This window comes from Megascapheus bottae, chromosome 5 (assembly GCF_031878675.1).
Source record: "Megascapheus bottae isolate mThoBot1 chromosome 5, mThoBot2.hap1, whole genome shotgun sequence".
Taxonomy (NCBI): domain Eukaryota; kingdom Metazoa; phylum Chordata; class Mammalia; order Rodentia; family Geomyidae; genus Megascapheus; species Megascapheus bottae.
Window position 1 is genome coordinate 24006176 of NC_143513.1, and position 24159 is coordinate 24030334.

Sequence of the window (24159 nt, forward strand, 5' to 3'; positions counted from 1 at the left end):
ACGCCCTGGTGGAACTGGGCTTCATTCTCATCCTCTGGGAAAGATCAACACGAGTGCCTCGTGGCAGTCACGTTCTCAACAAAGAAGTGCATCTTCAGAGCTGGCGTTCAATCATCTCTGCACACCCTATCCCTCCCATCCTCTGGTTAGCCAATGTTCCCATTTTATCAGCCAGAAATTGATGTTTGCACGTTGAATGTCTTTTCTCCTGGTTTGGCAGAGTGAAAAAGTGCTGGAAATAAGGCTTAGGTCAAGGAGCCCTTTTCCCCCCACCTATTAGAAAGATGCCCTAGAAAAGCAAAGCCGGCTGTTAATCAGACCTGTAAGAACACTGGCTCTTTTGGAACAGGTTCCAGAGCTCATGGGACTGTTTTAGGTTCTGGAATCTTATCATTGATGTTGCCTTAAATTTCCTCCTTCCGAGTTTCCCTTTTGCCTCACCACTATTTTCTTCAATAAGAAGCAGCACTCTCTCAGAGGCATATTCTTCTAAATGTGCAGAATCTGGGCTTGCCTTCAGGGCTGCTTGCCTGAGTGCTGCTTAGCTGAGACTATGACCCAGCTTATGCTAGCAGCAAGGCAGGATGAGTGAGTGATAGGAGTCGTGTGGTCCGGTCAAGCTTTGTGCTGGCCTATCTTTAGACCAGAACAGTGCTATTCCTTTTGGTATCCAGTTGTTCTTATTGTTTACTGTTTAGTATGTTCCTGCCATTGGTCACATGCTTCAAACGGATTATCTCATTTAACTGCCATCTTACAAAGTATGTCTCATTGCCCCAATTCATAGATGAGGAAAAGGAGACTGAGAGAACTATTTGCAACTGATACTTCCTTTTTTTTTTTCTTTTTGCCAGTCCTGGGTTTGAGCTCAGGGCCTGACCCCTGTCCTTGGGCTTTCCTCAAGGCTAGAGCTCTACCACTTGAGCCACTGCACCACTTCCAGCTTTTTCTATGTATGTGGCACTGATGAATTGAACCCGGTCTTCATGCATGCTAGGCAAGCACTCTTACCAGTAGGCCAAACTCCCAGCCTGCAACTGATACTGGTTCCTGTCATTCTGATGACACCACAAATGTCCGGCCATTGCCATTTAACATTTGTCCTGATTGTACATCATTTGTACTGCCTTTTCTTTTTCACAGAATTCCTTTGAGGAAGAAATATTTGGAAGAAAAAATTACATATCTTCAAACACACAATCACACTCATATAAAAGTTTATAAACAGGAAGTAACCATTTGCAGGAATAGCAGAGATAGAAAATAAAAACTGAGAAGATAGAAGGAAAAGATTCACCTACAAATGTATACACATTCACCATATTATCCTATTCTTGATTTGCCTGTGTTATTTTAATTAAGCAGCATGGAAACACAATTAGGTGCACAATAGTGCCGTCCTTTCTTTCTAACTTTCAGAAACACGTGTAGAGAGGTAATCTGTATGATACATCATTGTGAACAGATTCAGGAGCCTGGAGATTTAATGTTCATGAGATAAGACCAGATTTTCTTTCCAAGATGGGTATGAGTGTAGGGGATGGGAAGCTACGAGAGGAATTCTAAGTCATTACCAATACCAAGATAGCGATAAGCAATGGTAATTTCTGAATGACACAGAGATTGGCAATAAATAGGACAAGTAGGATTTAGGGAAACACCATCAAGCTGACCTTTCATCTCAGAGAGCATTAAGGCATGACAACCAGGTGAGTGATACACTCACCCATTTGGATTTGGGAAATATTATTGTAGATGTTCTGGTGGCCCTGTAGTACAGATAGGATTGTGGGATGGACAAGATGATGGGATGGTGGGATAGGGAAGAACCAATGCCTTGTGGTACAAGGGTACAGTTTATTTTTAAAAATAGCATATTTTAAAAAGCTATTGAAAAATAAGGGTAGCAGAGTTGGGAAAAGTAAGAGAAGTCAAGGGAGTGGATATAATTAAACTACTGTTAATGCATGTGTGTGAAGGCCCAATTGAACAATCAACATGTACATCAACAAAAATGAATGTTAGGAAGCTGAAACATGAACTGTCAGGGGTGTAGGCAAATGGAGAGGGCAAAGAGAGGTAAATATGGTGAGAACACTTTGTGTAAACATGTGAACAGGGATCATGAAGTTGGTTGAGATTAGCAAGGAGGAGCATGGGAGAGAGGAAGAGGGTCACAGGGAGAAAAGCTGATCAAGATGTATTGAACTTATATCTGGACAAGTCAAAATAAAACTCCCTTGTACAACTAATTGGTGCTAATAAAAAAGACCTAATTCAGATTTGTATATGTTTGCAGATAAGGTTACACTGAGGGAGAGAAGAAATCCAGTAAGCTGGTTCAGGAACACACTTTAAAAAGGGTGACTTGATCTGAGGGAGTGGAGGGGGCAGTGGAGCCAGGAGACAGATGTAAGAGGAGTGGGCTCAAATGGCCATTAATCAGATGTGGAAGAGAGGGAGAGAGGGAGAAGGAGGAAAGGAAAAAAAGTAAAAATGAGGAGGGTGTATAAATGGTATCGAAGAGAGAAGTGGGCCTTACAGGGGGCCTCTGTGTTAGCACAGTTCTAGCCATAGGAGAGGATACACAAAGGAAAGACAAGCAAAAAGAAAGACCCAGGTTTTGCTGACCAGAACCATCACAAATATTTGCATCTGGCAGATGTAAATATTTATGATGTATTTGTTAATATGGCGTACTCATTAACAAGGGTCTGTTTTCAGCATTTTGTTGGGTCCTGTACTAACATTTTTGCCTACAAAATGTAGATGCGCGATATTTGCCTGAATAGTGCCTTGGGGATAGTCATAATTTCCCATTAACTCATCATGACTAGAGTCTAGTAATTAGGGTGTGTTTGGAGGGTATAATAAAACATGTACATTTGATGGAAATTGCTGGCTGTGAGGCCATGGTGCTAATATTTTTTGTGGCAGCTACAATTTCATGTCATCATAACCCTTTCCCAGAAGATTGTTTGTGAAATGACTTCCTTAATGAATGTGATTGGATATATACAATTTCTAATTTAACTAAAAGAAACTGCAGAAAACTCTCAAGCTAGATAGACACTGTGGGTTGCTCACACCTATAAGCCCAACTACTCAGGAGGCTGAGATATGAGGATCCTGGTTTGAGGCCAGGATGGGCAGCAACTGTTATCTCCAATTACCACTAAAAAGCTGGAAGTAGAGATGTGTATCAAGTGGTAGGGTGCCAGCCTTGAGTGCAAAAGGCTAGTGCAAGGCCCTGAGTTCAAGTCCCCATACTAACACACAAAAAGCAAGCAAACAACAAAACCCAAACAAACAAGAAAACACATCAAATATACCTTGCTATCATATAAAGAGATATGGGCCTTGGGTCTTGGAGCCTTTAAGGATCTATCTTGAAAATACACATTTCCATTTTTTTTTGAAACAGAAAAACTTGGGTAAAACACAGTGAAGCACCTTTTTGTATATAATTATATTTTATATGTGTAGTGGTATATATCATCTTGAGACATAATTCAAAAACTATAAAACCTTTTTTTTGGTGCAGGTAGTGGAATTTGAACTCAAGGCCACATAGATAATTGTGAAGTATTCTCCCCTCATAGTTTTTGAAAGAGTTTGTGAAGTATTGGTGTTGGTTGTTCTTCAAATGGTAGAATTCAGCAGTGATGTTATTTTACTTCATGGGATGGCTTTTATTCTATGTAATAGCAGAATACAGGACCTAGAGCCTTCAAACCTTCATTGGTATATCTGTTATCATGTGCATATTGGCAAGATTTAATTTAGATCATTTCCATCAGTGAATGGACCATCCTTAACCACTAGGAATGGGCTACTTTGTTATTCTATGATTAGCTTAGTATTTAGGGTCTGAATTCAAGTCACAGTTCTGCCTTTTACTGGTGGTGTGACTTCAACTGTATTACTTTCACTCCCCAACTCTCACATTCGTCATCTGCAATATAAGGAAAACAAACCCATCCCATAAATCATTCTAAGAACCGAATTAAATTAATGTATGGAAAATGCCTTTGTAAACTGTTAAAGTCTACAAAGGTTCACTAATGGCTATTTCTTTCCCATATGGAAAAGCCACTGGATGAATAACCCTTTGCATGGGTGTCCATTTATGTCAGCCTGCTGAGGTCATATGGTGTGGCTTTGAAGTGTAGAAGGTGTGACTGTCAGGTTTTAAAAAGGAAGCAAAGAGCTGGATTTCTCTTGCCTCTGCAATGGAGCAAATACAGCTGCAAGGTGGTGATTTCACAGAACCCCGCAGCCCCTTGCTGGGGCAGAAACAGCCAAAATAAGGACAGCCAAGAAGCCAGACCCAGGCACACTGAAAAAAAATGAAATAAAAACAGGCCTGAAGGGCATAATAGCGCCTTCATTTAGAAAAATAAAGTGTTATTAACCTAAGTAGGTTCTTATGGGTTTTTTTTTTGCTAATAAATTCCATCTACTTGTTACCTGATCACTTTTATTGTAAACACATGCCTGATGGGGAGAAAATTCACATTTTTAGCTTCCTAAAAGTTGGGAATGATAATATTCTCCCAGATCTATGTCTTATCTCTCTGATCATGGAAGGAGGTCTTTGCTGATGTATCTTGAAAGAAAAGGATGTTCGGGATAGAATAAAGGCTTTAAGCATCAAGATTGGAGGAGATATGTTCAATTCTGGACTCCTTTCTAGCTGGGTCCTTGGATAGATGGCTTAACTTATATTTTCTCATCTATACTTTAGGATAATAAATCAGCTTTCCAAGAGGATTGGGCTGATGGCAAATCTTGCTTTTCCTTTTCTCCTTTCTAATTTAGCTTTTCATATTGGAAAACTAATATTGCCATTGGGAATATTCTGAGTAAGTCTTTTCATCTGATGTAAAATATGTTTAGCATGATGCAGTTTTTTTTTCTGTTTGAGAACTGCTGTAATAGTGGCAGAAGATATACCTTGGGTATTCTGAATCCCTTTAGGTGCTAGGACAAAGCGTTGAGAGTGTGGGTTACTACTGGTCACCACAGTTACGAGGGTGAAGCATTCTTGAAATGTAGATCACCATATCAGTTAATGTTCCTGCTGGAAGGGATCATGGAAGAAAATGGAAGGAAGTGACTAGATCCAGTTTGTGGGCAGATTAACCAAGGACTGGTCACAGCAGAGAGGTATGCTACCCTTGGGCCTGGAGGAGTCGGGAGACCAAGGAAAGACCCCATTAGGGAAAGCTGCAGGTGGGAGGCTTCTGGACATGTGTGAAGACACATAACCATTGCCATCCAAGGCCCAGCAGGTTTGCAGAGAGTGGACATGCGACTTCTCTAGCCAGCTGAAGGATTCTGGATAGAGAATGGTCTCCTAGAACCCAGACAGGTTCACAGAATGGATTGGGACTGGCTGTACCTGGAACCAAATACAGGATTTTTTTCCAAATGAGTTGCTCTTCCTATCCTTTTGAATGTCTACAGAAGGAAAGATGTAGTTTTCTCTATTAAATAATGTTGTTTATCATTTGTTATTCATCCTTAGGCACCCCACGGGCAAATTTATTTTTAGATGTAGCACCTGTTGAGGCCTTAGGAAAATGGATTACTGCTTCCAATTCTTCATTATCTTTCTATACACTGAGTGAATTTTTTTTGTCTTTTTTTGGGTGATATGAGCTATGCATAAGTCACTCCAGGTCTCATCTGCCTAGCCATTTCTTTGAAGTTCCTACATTGCCCACTTTTTGGAGCCACTTTCTGGAAGCAATTATTCAAATGCAAATGTTCATATGGACCAAGTTGTCTTCATCCAGTTGACCAGAGCAGCATCACTGGAAAGAAATGGGCTCATAAGGGACCATCCTAAGAGAAAGAGCAGAAGGACCTGGCCATGGGTCCAGGCATCAATAAACAGCACGTCAGGTATACTTCTTTAGGATGGCCTCTAGGAGAGGAATCAGCCCAGTGACTGTAAATCACAGAGGGTAGATTTGATTCTTAGCAGCAATGCAGCAAAAATTCATGAGAACAACTAACCTTAGGCAAATGGCTTGGAAGCCATTGCATCTCTCTTTATGGAGCAATTTAGTGTAAGGAGGACTTCAGAAAGAACATTGTAGTCTAGAGCAAATCTAGGATAGAGAGATGGGGTAGAACAGGAAGCAGGGCTCAGTCTTCCAGGAAGAGCTTTTGATTTGTGTAGTAGCAAATTGTATTCCACTGTTCACTACTGGAATAGAAACTTGGTTGACTGCTACAGAACTCTGGTGAGTTCTTTTCAATGTTGTCAAGTCAAATGAAGAATCAGATATGTGGTTGGGCAAGGAAACATTTGTCCTTTGTTTTTGTCTTTTACTTAAAAATTATCTTTAAATTATCCAAAAGTGTTTCAATTCAGCGTGTCACTTTAGGAGTACAATGTTTTGATCAATGTCATCCCATCTATTCCCTGACCCCCCCACTTTGGCACCCCTCCAACTTTTTAGCTGATTCTATTGTCAAGTACATACATTGTGCATTATGACTAAATTCTGCAACCTTTCCTTTCTTCATTCCTCTGCCTCCCCTCCCCTTTAGCCCCACTCCCTCAGACAACACACATTTCAGCAAGATAACTTTGATAGTCACATTTGATAAGGATGATCTTACTGGATTTGAGACTCAAAACATGGAACACTGAGTCTTTGTTATCAGACACCAGATAGATTTACTCAGCCTAGGATGTAGGGTCATGGGGTGGGGCACACGGAGATGGGAAAAGAAGATGCTAGCAATAATAGCCTAATTCCAATTTAAAATCTTGAGCTCTATAGGGAAACCAATTCATTCTTTTCTCTGTGGACTCAGTCTCCCTTGAACCTCTAGCTACTTTTCACATTTATTAAGAGCTTTGCAGGGAGCTCCTGATTCAGTCTTCATAGGCAATTGATAAAGTAGTTGTTGCACTTGTATTCTTGTTCTGCAGACAAGAGGACTGAAATCCAGCATGTCCAAGGACACCACAGGTCTTAAAGACAGAGGGCTGAGGGTAAGGATTACACTTAGTTCTATAGCTTTTGGCTATTGTGTTCGTTATTCCACCTATGTGTCCCTAATATCAAGCACTAAAGAAGTCCAACAAAAATTGTGCTTTATACCAACATGGAATGCCTGACTCTTTGCTTGTACCTTGCATGCTTTGTAATTTTATCTACTAGTTGACATGATCACAGAATTACCAAATGCTCTCCTATGCTGGAAACAACATAGAGACAGGTGATGAAAAAAATACTCATTAATGAAATCAGCGCAGGCAGTGAAATCTGTGAGCAGTCCTGAAATTAGAGCTTGTGTTTAAGTATATGGAAACAATAAAAAGTTAGAACGTTGATTTTGTTTTTTTTGCCACATAAACACAATAAGCTTATACATGAATAAAAATTAATGTCTCTGCCAATAAATGACACTGATATGCTATGCTATTTCTGCTTGTTATTTTTGTCACCAGAAAATAAACCACATTTCCATGATTATGGAACCATATGCTTCTCAGAAGTTTTAGATTCCAATTTCATAATAGCAATAAGAGCTGGCAGTTACATTGACTTACCATGTGCCAAGCACTGTTCTAAATTATTTACACATGGTAACTCCTTTAATCTTCACATACTAGTAATCCTCAGGAGGTAAGTACTATTTATTATAAGATGTAAGGAAACAGAGGCACAGAGAGGTTAAATGACTTAGCCAAAGCCACACAGCTAATTGTTAAAAAAAAATCAAGATTTATGGTCTTAAGGCGATATAGTACTGCAGAGCTGGATTGAAAATCTCTCAACATCATCCTGTTTGAAAGGGAAATCAGTGTACTTGAACTGATGTGGGCAGGTGAATTTAAAAGGCGGGTGCTCTACCATTTGGGTCACACTTCCACTTGGTATTTTGCTAGTTAACTAGAGTTTCCTTGCCTTTTCTGGCTTTGAACTAGAATCCTCGGCTCTCAGTCTCTGGTATATCTGGGATTACAAGCAACATCTTTTCTGACAGAAGAAAAACATAATAATTACAGCTGACATACAGTATATATTTTTCATATACCAGTAATCATTCTTGAAAGTCTATGTGTGTATGGATGAATATAGGTGAGTCATTTCATTCTCAAAATAAGTCTCTGTTAGTAGAGATTGCCTCTATTCATAGATAAGGAAATGTGCAGGGAAGATAAATTACCTTTTCTAAGGTCACAGAGCCAAGGTTCAAAACCCAGCAGTGTGACGGCAAGCTGAAACTATAGTGGTAATTGAAATCACCTCCTCTAACACACACGTCAAGTCTCTGCAGTCTCCCGAATCCTGGTCTGTGCTGGTTGCAACAAGTCTGCTTTGTTTTGTTTTGTTCTTTCCAGTTTCCTCTTACCCCTTACCCAGGACAACACTCTTACTTCTAGAGAAAGTCTGAATATTATGCGCGAGGTATTCTGTGTGGTTGGGTTATAAGATGATCAATGTCAGTCTGTCCTCCCAGAGTGACTGTGACCCTCCCAACAGCATGAAGGGGAGCTATAATGATGCTCACGGGTGTGTCAGGGTTAGACAGCATCATTGCTCCAGTTTTGTCTGTACAGTCAGGAATGTTCAGGCTTCTCTGCACTGGGTCTTAGAATATCATTTTCCTGAGGACTTGAGGCCTGTATACACTCTTGTCCAGACCCCCAGATCCTTGACCCACCTTAGGTCTCACTTGCCTCCCTTATCCATGTCTTGTTCTGCCCTTGAAGGCCCTGCTCTGTCATCTTCTGTATTCTCTTGAGATGTTTCAGCCTGGCTCATATGTGGCACTCAAAAGCCAGCCACGCCTCCATTAGAAAGCTCCCCTCAGCTGTCTCACCCTGTTCACTGTGTCTCCAGTTTGTTTTCCTGGATGGTTTCATTGAATTGTGCACCTGCACGGAGCCAAAGCTTTCCATCGTTGCTGTTGGTTGTGGGGACTTGAACTCAGAACCTAGCTCCTGTCCCTGAGCCTGCCTGCCTTCCTTCTTCTTCTTCTTCTTCTTCTTCTTCTTCTTCTTCTTCTTCTTCTTCTTCTTCTTCTTCTTCCTCCTCCTCCTCCTCCTCCTCCTCCTCCTCCTCCTCCTCCTCCTCCTCCTCCTTCTTCTTCTTCTCCTCCTCCTCCTCCTCCTCCTCCTCTTCTTTCTTTCTTTCTTTCTTTCTTTCTTTCTTTCTTTCTTTCTTTCTTTCGTTCTTTCTTTTTCTTTCTCTCTCTCTCTCTCTCTCTCTCTCTCTCTCTCTCTCTCTCTCTCTCTTTCTTCCTTCCTTTCTTTCTTCCTTTCTTTCTTTCTGCGGGGCTTGAACTCTGGGCCCGGGCACTGTCCCTGACCTCTTCATCTCAAGGCTAGCACCCTGCCACTTGAGCCACAGCTAGGCTGGCTTTGAACTGTGATCCAAAGATCTCAACTGTCTGAGTCAGTAGGATTACAGGCATAAGCCATTGGCTTGTCCCTGAGTTTTTTTGCTCAAGGCCTGCACCCTACCACTTCCAGTTTTCGAGTGGTTAATTGGAGACACAAGTCTCCCTGGGGACTTTTCTGTATAGGCTGGTTTCAAATCCTGATCTTCAGATCTCAGCCTCTTGAGTAGCTAAAATTACAAACATGAGCCACTAGCTCCTGGCTCATTTTTAAAATTTGAATTTTATTGTAAAGTAATATACTGAAGGGCTACAATTATATAAGCAAGGTAATGAGTACATTTCTTTTGAACAGTGTTATCCTCTCCCTATAGTCCCCACTTTTTCCTCTCCTCTCTGAGTTGTATAGCTCATTTCCAACATAGTTTGCAATGTTTCTTTTCCATGTGAGGAGAGTTCTGCTCTCAGGTCTCTGGCAACTTTGGGATCAGAGGCTGAGGAACAGGGAGTACTGAGACTCCTCCAGAGACTTTGAAACTGGACCCCATCTTTGGCCTGGAGCAATCCAGGATTGTGTTTTGAGGATCAAAGAAAGTGGCCAGGTCAGGACAGGGATCTGAGAAGCCATGAGTAGAGGCAGAGACCATTGCCTAACTTCCATAAAGACTAGGTCTAGCTTATGTGGCCAGATGTCCTTAGGAGAGTCTCATTGTCACCTTTGGGCTCATTAGCCCAGGGTCAGAGCTTCCTTTGCACTTTCAAGATTTTTTTCTGGAGTGCTTTATGGTATATCTAATTTAAGTGACTTTTATGATCTGTGGACTTGGGCCTGACAGACTTCAATTTTTGAGGGACAACCTGAAGCTTGGTTGTAGTCTTTGCCCACTGGCTCTTGGCCTCCTTGGACATCTAGGCTGGCTCCAGTGCTGAGAAAAGTGGTACATCCTTGAAAGTCCTTCATGACTGAGTATCAGGGGATGACTCTGGAAAGGAAGCTGTCCTGTGAAGCTTGCTTTGAGTGTTCTGAGTAGGAAGGGACTACGGTAATGGCCTTGGATGAGGCCTCAGCATACGTTTGGGGCAGTGGGGAATGAATGAGTACAGGCCTCAGGATGCCTGCTGGTGAACCTGCTGTTAGTTCTGTTAGTTTCCGTGGGGATTGCTATAAGTATTGGTTGGTAGAAGCGATGGGAGTCATAATCGTACCACGTGTGGGTAGTGCCCAGGGGGCTCTATTTTGTAGGCAGTAAAGTTAAGGCTTGCCCAAAAAAATAACATGTTTTCCTTGCCTGGTGCTTGAGCTGTTTGCCCAGTGACGAGTTGATTGGTGGTTTGGGAAGAAAGGAGATATTGGTTAACTTGGGTGTCCGGATGGTGTTGATGATGATGATGATGATGAGTGTGTGTGTGTGTGTGTGTGTGTGTGTGTGTATTTCTGTCTCTTTGGAAACAGTAGTGATAGAGGAGGAAATCAAGATGAGATGATACATGACACCCTGTGTCCCAAGTGCTTGACACACCTTGCAAACATGAAGTTGATGTTCCGATTGAAATAATCACATTGTAGGAAGAGGAGGGCCCTATAGCTAGGACTGCAAAGGTGGGCAGGATGACCGAGAGAACTGGAGATGGCAGAGAGCATTTCCACCTTCATCAGCCTTGAGGGACAATGATTTTCTCAGATTAGAAATACTTGACACATAAGATGTAATGGCACATGGGAGATGTGGATTCCATAGATAAAATTTGACTCCTCTTACTTAAGACAAAACATAAAATCTACTAAGCTTTCTACACATGTAAATCTTTCTGCTTTGAGAGGTGCCTTGGTTTTAGGGTGAAGGCCTGAGATTACTAATATTTAACTGCCCTGGGTTATGAACAACATGTTCATTCAGCTGTCTCGCCCTTCACACTCTCTCAGAGGTTAAATGGAAAGATCACTGGCTATGCTGTGAAATCCATTTTTTTCAGCTCACTGTTCAGGTAGTATTTAGAAATATTCTGTGTGTGTGTGCTTGCGTGTGGGGGGGTGTGCACATGCGGTGCACACACATATGTGCCTGCATGTGTGCATGTGCACACACACTAGTGTTGAAATTTGAACTTGGGGCCTTGCACTCGTGTCTGGCTTTTTCTGTTCAAGGCTGGCACTCTATCACTTAGGCCTTACTTTTACTTCTGGATTTATGCTGGTTATTTGGAGAAAAGGGTCTCATAGGCTTTTTTTTTTTTTTTTTGCCAAGGCTGATTTTTAACCACAAACTTCAGAACTTAGCCTCTTGTGTAGCTTGGATTACAGGAATGAGCCACTGGCACCCTGTTGGAACTACGTAACATTATATGGGATAAATACTGTGAGACAAAAACAAAGAGGAGAATTAAAATAAGAGTGAGAGTAATAAGCATTAAGGTCTTCAAGGAAAACAGAGTCTGCTAAGGAAAACATAATGGCAAAGGGAAAACTCAATTTCTTTCTACAGAGCCCAGGTAGAATGTGAATGGGAGGAAATTGGCCTGGTCTGATTGGTCCCATTTCTAGTAGCTACAGGGAAGCCAGAAGCAGTTGCTGATAGGAAGGTATATGTTTTTCAGCTTTCCCACTTTCATGGTAACTGAGGCCAGGCCTGGGTAGACAGGGCTGTGTGGCAAAGACAAAGGAGTGTGTTTGTCAGCCAAGCACACTCCAGTATGACAATAGTAGGCATGCCTCCTCTGGGAAGATGGGCAGGTATAAGCATCAGTTTAGTGTCCCCAACCTCAGACCACCTGGCCCAGGCTTTTCAGCTTGTTTAGCAAACAAGCACCAAATTTTTTCTCAGTCCCAAGTGACTTGCTAAATCCATTTGTAGACTGGTAATGATTCACTCTGTGTGTGCTGTCACATAGTTTTTTTCACTCAAGTCTTGTGCTCTACCACTTGAGCCACATTGCCACTTCCAGTTTTCTACTGGTTAATTGGAGATAAAAGTCTCACTGATATTCCTGTATATACTGGCTTCAAACCTGGACCCTCAAAACTTAGCCTCCTGAGTAGCAAGGCATTAGCTTTGTAAAACCCTTACTTTTAGTATAGTAATTGCATGTGCGTGTGTGTGTGTGTGTGTGTGTGTGTGTGTGTGTGCACTCACATGTGCATGTCGAATTGGTTTCTTTCTATAACAAATATTTACCAGTGAAAAGAAACATGATATTTGATGTAACTAGTGAAACCTCTTTGCTTTCTCAAGGCCTCTGCATTCTATGTACTTAATGATCTTCAATGCCTACCTTCTACTATTGACACCGGCCCACCTCAACAATTGCTAGATGTTGAGGGGCTATTTGGGGGTACTCCCTCATCCTCCTAGCATGAGGCCACACACAGTAGGCATGTAGTGGCTTTGTGAGGCAGAAGTGAATGAATGAGACCAGTGTCTTCATTTCTCATCTACCCCCACACAAGCCACTGAGGTCAGGCCATATGTGAACAAGTTCACTGTGGCAGGTAATCAATCACTGTCCTCAGGCTGGCCACTCTGCCTGAAGCAGCCTAAGCACAATGCCATAGGAATGGTCCTTTAGTTCCCTGGCTATGTAGGGCTTGAGGATTGGCAGCTTCTTCCCTTCTTTCACTCAGCCTTTCAATTAATAAGCCAGTAAACTCCCTCCCACCATCCTCCATCTGGGGGCTGAATGCATGTCTTTCCCTCCTCTTTTCTTTCTATCTTGGGAGAACCCAGGTTCAGGGTCTGCTGAGGATCTGACCTCTATCCCCTGAGCTAAGAGATTATATTGGTGCTGAGTGAGAGTGCCAACTTTTGTAGAGTAGGGACACTGAAAAAAATCCTCTTCCTTTTCCATGCGGATTTCAATTGTGGTCTCCAAAACGGTGCTGTTGTTTTGGGCTTAGAGCCCTGAGTGGGTGGGGTTGTTTATAACTGGCTGGGATCCTTGATCATTTGGAGTTTGGTACAGTTCTCACCTCTGTGGTGGTGGTGGTGGTGGTGTGTGTGTGTGTGTGTGTGTGTGTGTCTGAGGAAAAGCCTTTCCTTTCTTTGTCATTTTTCAGGATGTTTTAAGGGACTTGTGTTTTGTTTCATCTGAAATTGAGAAAGTCATGTAGGACTTTTCTAGTCTAAACAAAGGATCTAGTGAGTCTCAAACACATGACTTATTTCTGTACTTTTAAAATATTTAATATTAATTAACTGTGGTGAACCTGATGAGGAAAGGTGGACTCAGGTGCTTTCCCCCAGTTTCCCACGAGCCCTGGACCCCAGTAAGTTCCCTTCGGAGCCATGCTTGAGTTTTGAGTCTTGATTTGATTATGGGGATAAAATAATCTGCAAGGGACTTGTATGTATGTATATGTACATATATATTCTGTGTATCAAATTATTGTACATGTTCTTTTGGAAAAATGAGGGTAAATAATTGTTTAATACATCAGTATCTATGAGAATTGCATGGAGAAACTGAATAAAGGCTTATGAGTGGGGGTGGAAGAAGAAAAACAGGCTTTGTGGGCTGGTGGGGACTATCAGGTAGGAGGTGTGCTGGATAAAGAAGCTTATTGAATATTGTCTAAATATACTATTTTTGACTATGTAAACAGATCAAGGAATTCTGTTGGGGGCACTATTTATGAGGGAAGGGTACAGGGTTGGAATTGATTGGAATAGAGCAGTTAACATGTATGGAGATGTAACAGTGAAATCCCCTCCCCATATAACGGATAGAAGCCAATAAAAAATTAAAACATGGATATATTTACATATATATGTGTGTGTATTATATAAAATAAGCTCAGCAGAAACACATCATATAAACAGAAATATTAAACATATCTCAGTAAGAAAAGAATATGTTAAAAGCCAAATTTTATGTCTGTGTGGTTTTGAACACACACACCTTCTTTTTTGGCTTAATGCTTTCTTGTGGTGAAGTTGTTTAGGAGATAAATGTTCCTTTAATAGACATTCTGTAAACTGTTGGATATTGGTGATAGAACCATTAGGACTGAAGAAGTTCTAATGTTTATGCTAAAGTAAAAAGAAGGAAAGAAAACTTTGTATAATGAGTCACCCTCTAAATAAAAATAGAAAACAAGAGGCTATGATCCTACAAGTGAAAAGGCAGGAGGCAGGCACCCTGATTCTACCTGAGGTCAAAAGTTTATTTAGTGCTGTTGAACCACACTGCTCACAATGGTACTGTGAGTTATTTAGACAGTAGGGATTCCTGGTGGCCAAAGCATATAAGTTACTTAAAAAGAAACCCAAGCTAGTTTAGAATGGCTTCATCATCTCTCTATAAATTGAACTACAAAGTGTATACTCATGCTTAACTATAATATTGGTGATAGATTTTTACTTTCCTCTCACACTAAGAGGAAATGCTAAACTCACATGTATCTTTTAAAGGTGCTTAAAGTGTGTGTTTGTGTGGGGGGAGGGGTGCGTCAAGCTTCAGTACTAGTGCATGAGCTCAGGACCATTAGCTCTTGGCTGGCTTTATCAGCTCAAGGCAGGAGCTCTACCTCTTGAGTCACACCTCCATTTCTGTTTTTTATTTTACTGGGTAATCTGAGATAATTGTCTCATGGATTCGTTTTCCTTGTCTGGTTTTGAACTTCCTTCTTCAGATCTCAGCCTCCTTAGTAGCTAGGATTACAGACAAATGTCACCTTTACCCAGCTTTGAAGTGCAGTGAGTTAGGAATCTGCCTCAAGTCCTTCGGTATGCTTTTACTCCTTATTCGGTTAGTAGTATGAGAGGGAGCAGGCTCCTAAAACGACAGGCTTATTTAGAATAAAACCTGGGGATACCTAAAGTTCCACAGGAGCCAAGGGCCTATAGAACACTAATAATAGAAAGCATCAGATTCAACAGTCAGATGAAATGGTCTCTTACCAGGCCTCCCAAAAGCAGAATGCTCAGGCATACTCTCACTGTGTTATGTGTAGCCTCACATTTCCTAGCTCATTTGTACACGAGACAATTTCTCAGATGTTTTACTTATTTTTTTAGCTCATGTGTTGATCAAACTAAACATGGAATGTACTGAGATGCAAGGATATTTGTTTAGAATAAAGATAACAAAGAAAAAGTCCAATCGTTGCAAGTTATTTGCATTTTGGAAAAAGAAGCAGGATGAAAAAGTTGAGATTTTTGCAAAATATTTTATTAGTTTCACTAGAAAATTGCCTAAAGATCAAACACAAAATATATTAGAAATTAGCTAGAGAAAGAGCAATTAGATTTGAGAATGTGTTATAGTTTTGAAGTGGCCAATATTAAAATAGTCATGCAAAATAAAAGAGCTGGTTTATTGGTAGAGTGCTTGCCTAGCATGCATGAGGCCTTGGGTTTTATTCCTCACTAAAACATACACAAAAATAATAATAAAATTGTATTTAAGAAATTGAAAATCAAAAATAAAAGAACTCATTGAACTACTTTGTCTCAAATCTTCGAAGGCAAGCTGCTTTTGCTGAATACGAAGATCAAACTCAATGTTGCATTGAATTTCTCTACTGTCATAGCTTTTCCTTCTTGGATTCCATTGATCAATTAGTTTAAATGGCAAGGAAGGTCACACTGGAAAGGGAAAGAGGCAAGGCTATCCTACACCTTGACCAGCACTTCTTCCTGTTTCCCTATTTCCTTCTCACCCCTTTTTGTTTGCAAAAAAGGTATAAAAGGTAAAAAGGCAGAGAGTTCACCACTTTTCAGCTAGATTCCTGAGGCTGTACTCAGCTCCATTAGAAACAATAAAAGCAATTTGGTTACATTCAATAGTTCCTTCAAAACCAGAAAATCTCTATAATAGATTTTGTAAACCACACACTTGCCAAATACACTTTTCTTAGAGATAGGATATGTTCTGCAAAAATGTGCAGCGCAGAATAGGAGGATGAAGAGGAACAGCACCTAAATGCACATGTTAGACACACCCCCACATTCTCTGACTCACCCTGCCCTTCAACCCCAGTGCCCCACACTCGTGGTGCTTACTGAGTGTGTTCTGAACTATTGAACCCAAAGACAGGAAAGTTATAAGATAGGATTAGGCGGAACAAACGTTGAAATTAGCCTGTAACTTTGAGAAAAGGCCTCATGTCTAAAGAAACATATGGGATACTTAAAAATATACAGAAAAAGGAATCTAACAGATGAAAACCAATCCCACTGGAATGCTTTCCCATATACCCTATAAATGCCACATATACAAATCTATAACCATCTGTGTGAGGCCGTGAGCCCCCAGCAACTCTCATGGAAAGCCTAGGGGACCTGCTTTGGAGAATAATTTTCCTGAGATGAAAGTTGTGTGGTAACAGTGACCTTTATGTAAAGGGAACATGTGACAGACTTCTCCTGATAAAGGGTGGCAACATAATCTTATAGTTTTTGGTTTGTCCTATGGGACACTACCAGGAGATGGTGAAGACATTTAGTAACAAGAAAATTCTTCTGGTTTGCATGGAGTAGTGATATTCCACTACAGGCTTATTAGACAATGTTCTGTATTTTGGGGAAGAATTAGGCCATAAGCTGTACTAGGGCACATCCTGAATCACACCAGTTTTCTGGTGAAAGTTTTCACTTGTTTGGGAACAGCCTCACCTTGGACTAATTCCTCATAGGATCTCTGGCTTGAAAAATTTGTAGCATTTGGGGGAGTTTCAAGCTTGAGGGCTGAAATGTCACTTTTAAAGCAGGGTTAAAAGGGTCACACAGCTGCAAATAATAATAGCCCAATGAAATTCAGATTCAATCTGCAGCCACTTCAAGAATAACACTGAAACAGGAAACAATCCTACCCGATCTTTTTTATCAGTGAAGCTAGTGAGAACAGAGAGGGGGGGAGAATGAGAGAGTTATAGAGAGGGGGAGGAGCAGAAGAGAGACATAGTGAAACACATGCACAGCAATACAAAGACAGGAAAACTAGACTTACAAAGAGACACATACAGAGAAAAATAGACACAGAGAGAGCATACACTCAGGAGATAAGAATACACTCATATAAAGACCAATTTTCTTGAACTGAAATTCAAGAGCATATATTTTTCTATTTGATATTATGTTACACAGATTTGAAAAAATAAAGTTTTATTTAAAATGCCAAGGGTTTACTCTTCTTTTGTGATGAGTTTCTATTAGTCATCCCTTAAGTAATATCTCTTCAAATGGGAATGTTTTACAATGTTTTACTACGATGGTCATCTTTTACAGATGAGGGAAAAAAAGATAATAAAAAGTTACAGAATCCTTCCAAAGAAAGGTTTAGCCTCAAATCCTTTCCAAGAGCTAACCATATGTGAGAGAACCATCATGCATCCTAGCTGTAAAAGCAGATGTCTTAGAAGAAAATACATGTCTGATGTGTTTTAGGGAATGTACTCTGGGCTACTGTGCATGACCTCTTTGCTTTTTTCATTCATTAAGAGAAAGATTTGTTTTTCACACAAATACAAATTACATTTTGGCTATTCACCTCCCACTTTAATTCATTCAGCAATCTTTGTTTCCCAAAAGAAAGTAGGATTGATTTGGAGTATCACACAGTGTGACTGATTTAAACTGCTCAAATAATGTCTTGGGTGCCTTTGCAGGTGTCTGGTAAACTCAGTAAGTTAGTGAGGTTTGTTTCCTGTGAGTCTTGCCAAGAACAGTCATTCCATACTCAAGGCAGAACAGTAAATACCCTGCAAATATTTTAATACCACTATTAAAACTTAAATTCCCTTTCAGTTCTTCAAGGCACTTTCTAACCCGGCTAATGATAACAGAGCCAATGGAAAAATATCAATGTTAATGCTTGTTTGAACTTCCAGCTTAACAGTTAAGCTTTGAAACTCTTATAGCTTGGTATTGATAAGAGTACAAACAGGCTTTCTGATGAAAACAATCCCTTATAGTGTCTTATTATTCCAAATACCATATGAATCCATCTGTTACTGTGGGGAGAAATTTGTTTGTCTCTATACTAAAGTTGGAATTTGATGGGATGTGGATCTAGTTATGGCTATCAGTCAGAGTGCAAGAACATTACTCTTGGCTGATTCCTGCCAACTCGAGTCAGATTTTCTCCCTCTGGGCTTAGTTGTTATCATTAAATTTAAAATACATATTTACAATATTTTGTGTACACTACCCACACTTTTAGTACTGACTTTTGGTAGTGTTTGTCTTTCCTGAAATGGTAATTCCAAGTATATCCCTAAAAGACTGGTGAAACCCTTGAATGGATTGATTACATCAGCCATTGTGAATGAACTTCCCATTTTAGACCAGGAATGTTTGGGGTCAAACCATTCACAATGAAAGAGATTCTTGCTCATTTTGCTGCCTGAGGAATCCGGTGGCAGTTGAGAGAGTTTGAATTGTAAATCAAGCCTGTCATCTCCTTGTCAACTCTGGAAACCTCAGCTTACTTTGTATACCATTAGGATTTGTTATCAGGAGTTGTGTTGCTTTCCAAAAATTTAAGACTTGTGTGGCATTTGTTTTAGTTGAGTGTTGAATTGGAATTTTGGAAATGGGAATAGAAAATACTGCTATTTATAAACTATGGAATGATGAGAATATCTGCTATAATTATGGCCAATTCTATTCAAAGTTACAGAACCACTCAGTGTTTCCTAAAGGGTGGTCTCCGGGGTCAGTCATACATGGTCTGCACATGTCTGGCTGACAACTTTCATAGTTTCAATGTCTATGTCACTATCAAGAGGCTGAAGAGATAATAAATTAGTACTTTTTTCATGTGAAATTTAATGAGAATTGGCTTCCCCCCTTTATATCCATCAAAAGCAGCTTTGATTCATTCCCAGGAAGCTTGGGGAGGTCTGTTTTCTGATTGCCACTGAAACCAGATAGAATGAGTGGCTCCAGTGATCTTTTGCCTCTGAAAACTTGAGTCTAGGCAAACAAAGTTAAAACAAACAAACAACAACAATACTACCTTTGGAGTTATGAAGAGGCAGCTTTTGGTGACAGTTGGTTGTGAGGATTCTGGATTCAGGATCCATTCCACAAGTGTTTACCAAAAGCCTACATTGGAAACTATGCAGAGGAGCTTGGAGTATGGCTATTGCCAAGCCAAACTTGATTTATTAAAAATCCCAGTCAGTAAAATAACTGAATGGGGAATGAGAGGATGAGCCTTGACTTCTGAGGAGCAAATGCACTAGCTGGCTAAAATCATGTCTGAGTAATTTGCTCTCACTTGATGGATGATAAAAAGAATGTATTCAGGGCTTTAGGAGAGTCTGGGAGAATAATTATTACAATATGTGCTAGAAAAGAGCCATAATAATAGACCATAAAAATAAACCACGGCTCTTGACTAAGACATCAGACCAGATCATACTGGTTGATAAATGTAATGAGGCCTGTGTGGTGGAATGGCACCATTTAGTAAACCTACTGCAAACACCTACACAGAGAGGGAAGAGCAGGGAGCTGTTTGCAAAGACTAAATGTGGGAACCTCAGAGCATCAAAATAAAACATTTGAGGTTTATGCACCTCTCCACGTACACCCACTCACCGAGGCCTCCTTAATCACTTAAAGCTTACTTTATACTAGCAATGGCCATTTTTTTAACCTTAAGACTTGTATTCCAATTTTCTGTTGCCACACACATTTGGCTTATGTTTACTGAATAACATGTAATAAATTGATATTGACTTATGTTTCAAAAATAAGCTGACAAAAACAAGAATAACTCAGTAGAACATATCGACAACTAAAACTTTAAATGACTTAAGATGGGGGTTAACAATTGAAGAAGGGGTGACATTGATCAAAATTCCTTAGTTGACATGTTGAAATGAAACCTATTTGTACTACTTAAAGGTACTAAAAAAAAAAGAATGACTTGAGAATAGAGTGGGTTTTTTTTGTTTTTGTTTTTGTTTTTACTGGCATCTCGTGAGGTAGAATCCTTTTACTGACATATTTCATTATGTATTAAATTACACTGTTCATATTCCTCAAGAAGACAGAGCATATTTGGCTTGTCTTATTTCTCCATGTGCCATGTATAGTTCTTAGGTATTCAGGGAAGCTCATGTACAAATTGTAAACAATAATTAAGATGAGGTAGGTAGCAAACATGTAGATAAATGCTTGGTATGAGGGCCTGAGTTTATGGAAAAACTCAGATTTGGGTGGGCCAAGTTTGTGTTTTTAGCAGAGAGACACTTTCTTCCATCCTCATTAACCTGAACTCGCTCTATATCTCTTCTCATTCTGGCTTATTGATGGATGTTTTTAAACTCTTAGCAGGAGTACTTCTGGCCTTGATCCCATCTGTTACTTGGATATTAATTTACTTATTATCATTAACTACTACTTTGTGATGTCAGTTGCACATGTATAAAGATAGAACTTTCACATTCCATTGTCATATAATCTTAATGTTGGTTGGTAAAAGTGTATTTTTTATTAGTTAAGCAAATAAAGCTCTCAAATGGTATCCAAAAAAAGACTCTCTTGGGAAAATAAGTGAACAAATTGTAATTTGTAATTGTAAACATAGAAAATAATTCATAGTAAAGTGAGCTTTCTGAAACACTTGTTCACAAGCCTCTCCTACTTTCAAACTCACACATTGCTATATATTTGAAAATGTTTTACTAATAGGGCCCCAATTGAGCAATAATATACATGAATGAAAGAGCTAAAAAATCTCTCTTGTAGAAAAGGGGACATTGAGGCATAAAACAGTCAAATAACCTGGCAATTGTCAAGCAGATAAGGCTTTTAGAGGCTGAGAATTTCTAGGAAAGCATTTTTTTTTAAATTTACTGAGAAAACATGGTATATTTAACAGATAGCTCGACGTGAATTCTAGTTCAGATCAAAATTATTTTCTCAACATTGAAAGTTCTTCTACATTAAAACACAAGTGACAAGAATTCACAGTACAGAGGACAGTATTGTATGATCAACAATCAAATCAAATGAATAATGAAATATAGGAAGTTGTTTAGTTGCTCATGACAGGAAGATTCCAAAAGTATCTCTGCTCTGACTATAATTCAGCTTTGTAGACTGTATTTTATAAGAACCTATCATGTAAGAACCACAGGAGAAGAATTCAAAGGGTTCAAATACTAGAGAAATGATAAATATTTGAGCATATAGAAATGTTGAATACTTTGATAATTGTTCATTATACATATATGTTATTGAACTACTTATTTGTACCACATAAATATGTGTAATTTTTTAGAAGGAAACAATAAAGGATGAGAAAGATGGTCTCCTTATAATAAGCAAAATAGTAAACAAGTATGATACAGCAAAGGAATTATGCAGCAAAATTATGTACTACTTACAGGAAGACTGTAACATTATGCTAAACACTATATTAATGTATTAATGGGCAACCCACGGGAAATTCACCCAAATGAAAAGTGAACAGGTCAGAACTCTGTGGGAGTTGCATTAGGCAGCATGGTTCCAACAGGGTGTACATTTACGCATTTCTTTAACTTGGTTTTAAAATATTTGACTAACAGGGTTATCTAAGGCAAATCTTTTCACTTCGTGTGAAATGTATGCATAGGTTTTTTGCAAGGTTTTTGCCTGACACATCTATTAGTGTTTGGAGGAGCAGAAGCAATGATGTGTAGAACAGATTTGATTCGCGCTGAAAGATAGTAAAACTTCCTTCAACAAAGAGTGACTCCCCTATGACTCTGAACAGTGTTTCTTCCTTCAGGAGGAAGGTATTTGGGGAGTATTTTTGGAGTCACCCACAAATAACACACAGAAAATGTTGTAGGCTCTGGATAGTGGCTGAGCCAGATATACATAGGAAGATTTCTGTTCAAGACAAGCCTGGACAGAAACACATTAACACAATTAACACAAAAGACGATTGAGTTGTGATTTAAGTGGCAGAGTACCTGCCTAACAGATGGGATACCCAGAATTCAAACAACCAAACAAACGAACACCAACCCAAAACAAAACCCATAAAACCAAGGAATAAATAAATAGGCAATCCCCCAAAACTGCCAGCAGAACTAAGGAAGGATGGGGGTACACTTGCCTTGTTCCGGAAAGGAATCTGCCCTGGAAATCACCTCTACCAGGTAGTTTCCCATTGGCAGGATTTTTCTTTAATGAACATTCCAGGAAGCACACCCCATGGACTTCAGCAAAGCAGAGACTGTGCATTTACGTTTGTCTCTGTATCTTCTAGTTTGGAAATTGGTGTAGGAAGGGGCCCTTAGCTATTGCCTTTCTCATATGCCTCAAGTAGATGCAGGTGATATTCATGGATTTCTCTTTTCCTTTCTCTCTTCCCCTCTGACCTTTCAGATATATGAGGAATCCAAGATGAATTTGGAGCAGGAGAGGCCATTTGTCTGCAGTGCCCCAGGCTGCTCCCAGGTGAGTGTGTGTGTGATTCTTCTCCAGCTTTCCTGGAGGGAAGCGCCTGTCACCTGGCTACCACACCTGCCCAGGGCTTTCCTTCTTTTCAGAGATATTGTTAAAGGCTCCCTCACCATTGACGCCACAACCACCGTCATCACGGATAGTTTTTCCCTCCTGCTGGTTAAAACACAGTAATGCTGGACGTTTGCACTCTGACTTCCCTTTGTGAAGCAATCCAGATACATTCGGCCTACGAGCCTGCAGGGTGGTCATTTTGGAAAGGACTGAAGGGTTCCTATTTTCTCAACCCTTGCTGAACTTTACTGGTGAATGGCTCACCGTTACAGATGGAAATCTATTTTTGTTTTGTTTCTCTTTAGAGTAAAAGAACTCCCTCACCACTCTTCTAGAACCCATCATTTCCCTCAGTATCTGAATTTTAAAAGGAACAGATGTCCTCCTGAGGTGGAGGAGATTATTTCTTGGTAACTGATGACTCATCATGTGGAAATAGTGTGAGAATTGAAGGAGATACTTGCTATAGGATGTGCGATGTAGTAACTGTTCAGCTAACATCCATGCTTGGCACTGCCATAAAGACTGGAAACTCTACTTTTAAAAAGGAGAATTTTACCTTTGAAATCATTTTTTCTTTTTTTCCCCTGTTCTTTACCTTGGGCTTTCTTCATGTTCTAGTTATTGCCATGTATGGGAAATGACCTTATGTGATTTTGTTCATGTCAAGCTCTACATTTTAAGGAATCTGGGACAAAAATAAAACACTGAGCATAGGCACCTGCCTAATGAGGGTATTCAGACCCTTCCCTTAACAGAAATAATTTCAAGGGAACCAGGGAGCCAGGGACTACCCCCTGCCTGGAGGGGCTGGAAGTACCATGTAAAGCAATGTTTCATGTGGTAGGTCATGCTCCTAGAGAACCTTTTGTATTATATGTCCCCAGTGAGTACCTGAAGGATTCTGGGAGAAGTTGGAGAGATGAAGCCATAGAAAAAGAAGTCGTGGTTGACAGTATTATTTCCTATTAACTGAACACCCAGTATCCTTTCCTTAGGATTTGGAAATTTCAGGAAGCTTTTGTACTAAATAATATTCATTTCCTAACTATACAATAATAGAAAAAAGGGTTCTGAAGCAAACAAATTTTAAAGGTCATTCCAAAGTGGGAAACACTAGGAAAGTACTGATGGGTTCATAATAATGGGAAATGCTCTCTAGGTCAGGACTCACCACTGTGAATGAGAAATACTGCCTTACTACCTAAAATCCCAGGCACTAACTAAAGTAAACTAATTAATTGCCACTTTGTTTCTTTAAAGAGAAATCTCCACAGACAAAGAGAAACCTAACTGGGGCAGTTTGCTTTGGCTGTGACAATAGGAC

The 24159-nt window shown here is 39.9% G+C and overlaps 1 protein-coding gene across 1 annotated transcript in view; it reads left to right on the plus strand.

The window, feature by feature from the left end:
• The window catches only part of Creb5 (cAMP responsive element binding protein 5), a 412081-nt gene that overhangs the window by 53857 nt on the left and 334065 nt on the right, over positions 1 to 24159 (plus strand). Inside the window, exons 3-4 of the mRNA XM_090332810.1 lie at positions 5484 to 5518; positions 22694 to 22772. Coding sequence (XP_090188936.1) covers positions 5484 to 5518; positions 22694 to 22772 — 114 coding nt within the window. The remainder of the gene's footprint in view (positions 1 to 5483; positions 5519 to 22693; positions 22773 to 24159) is intronic.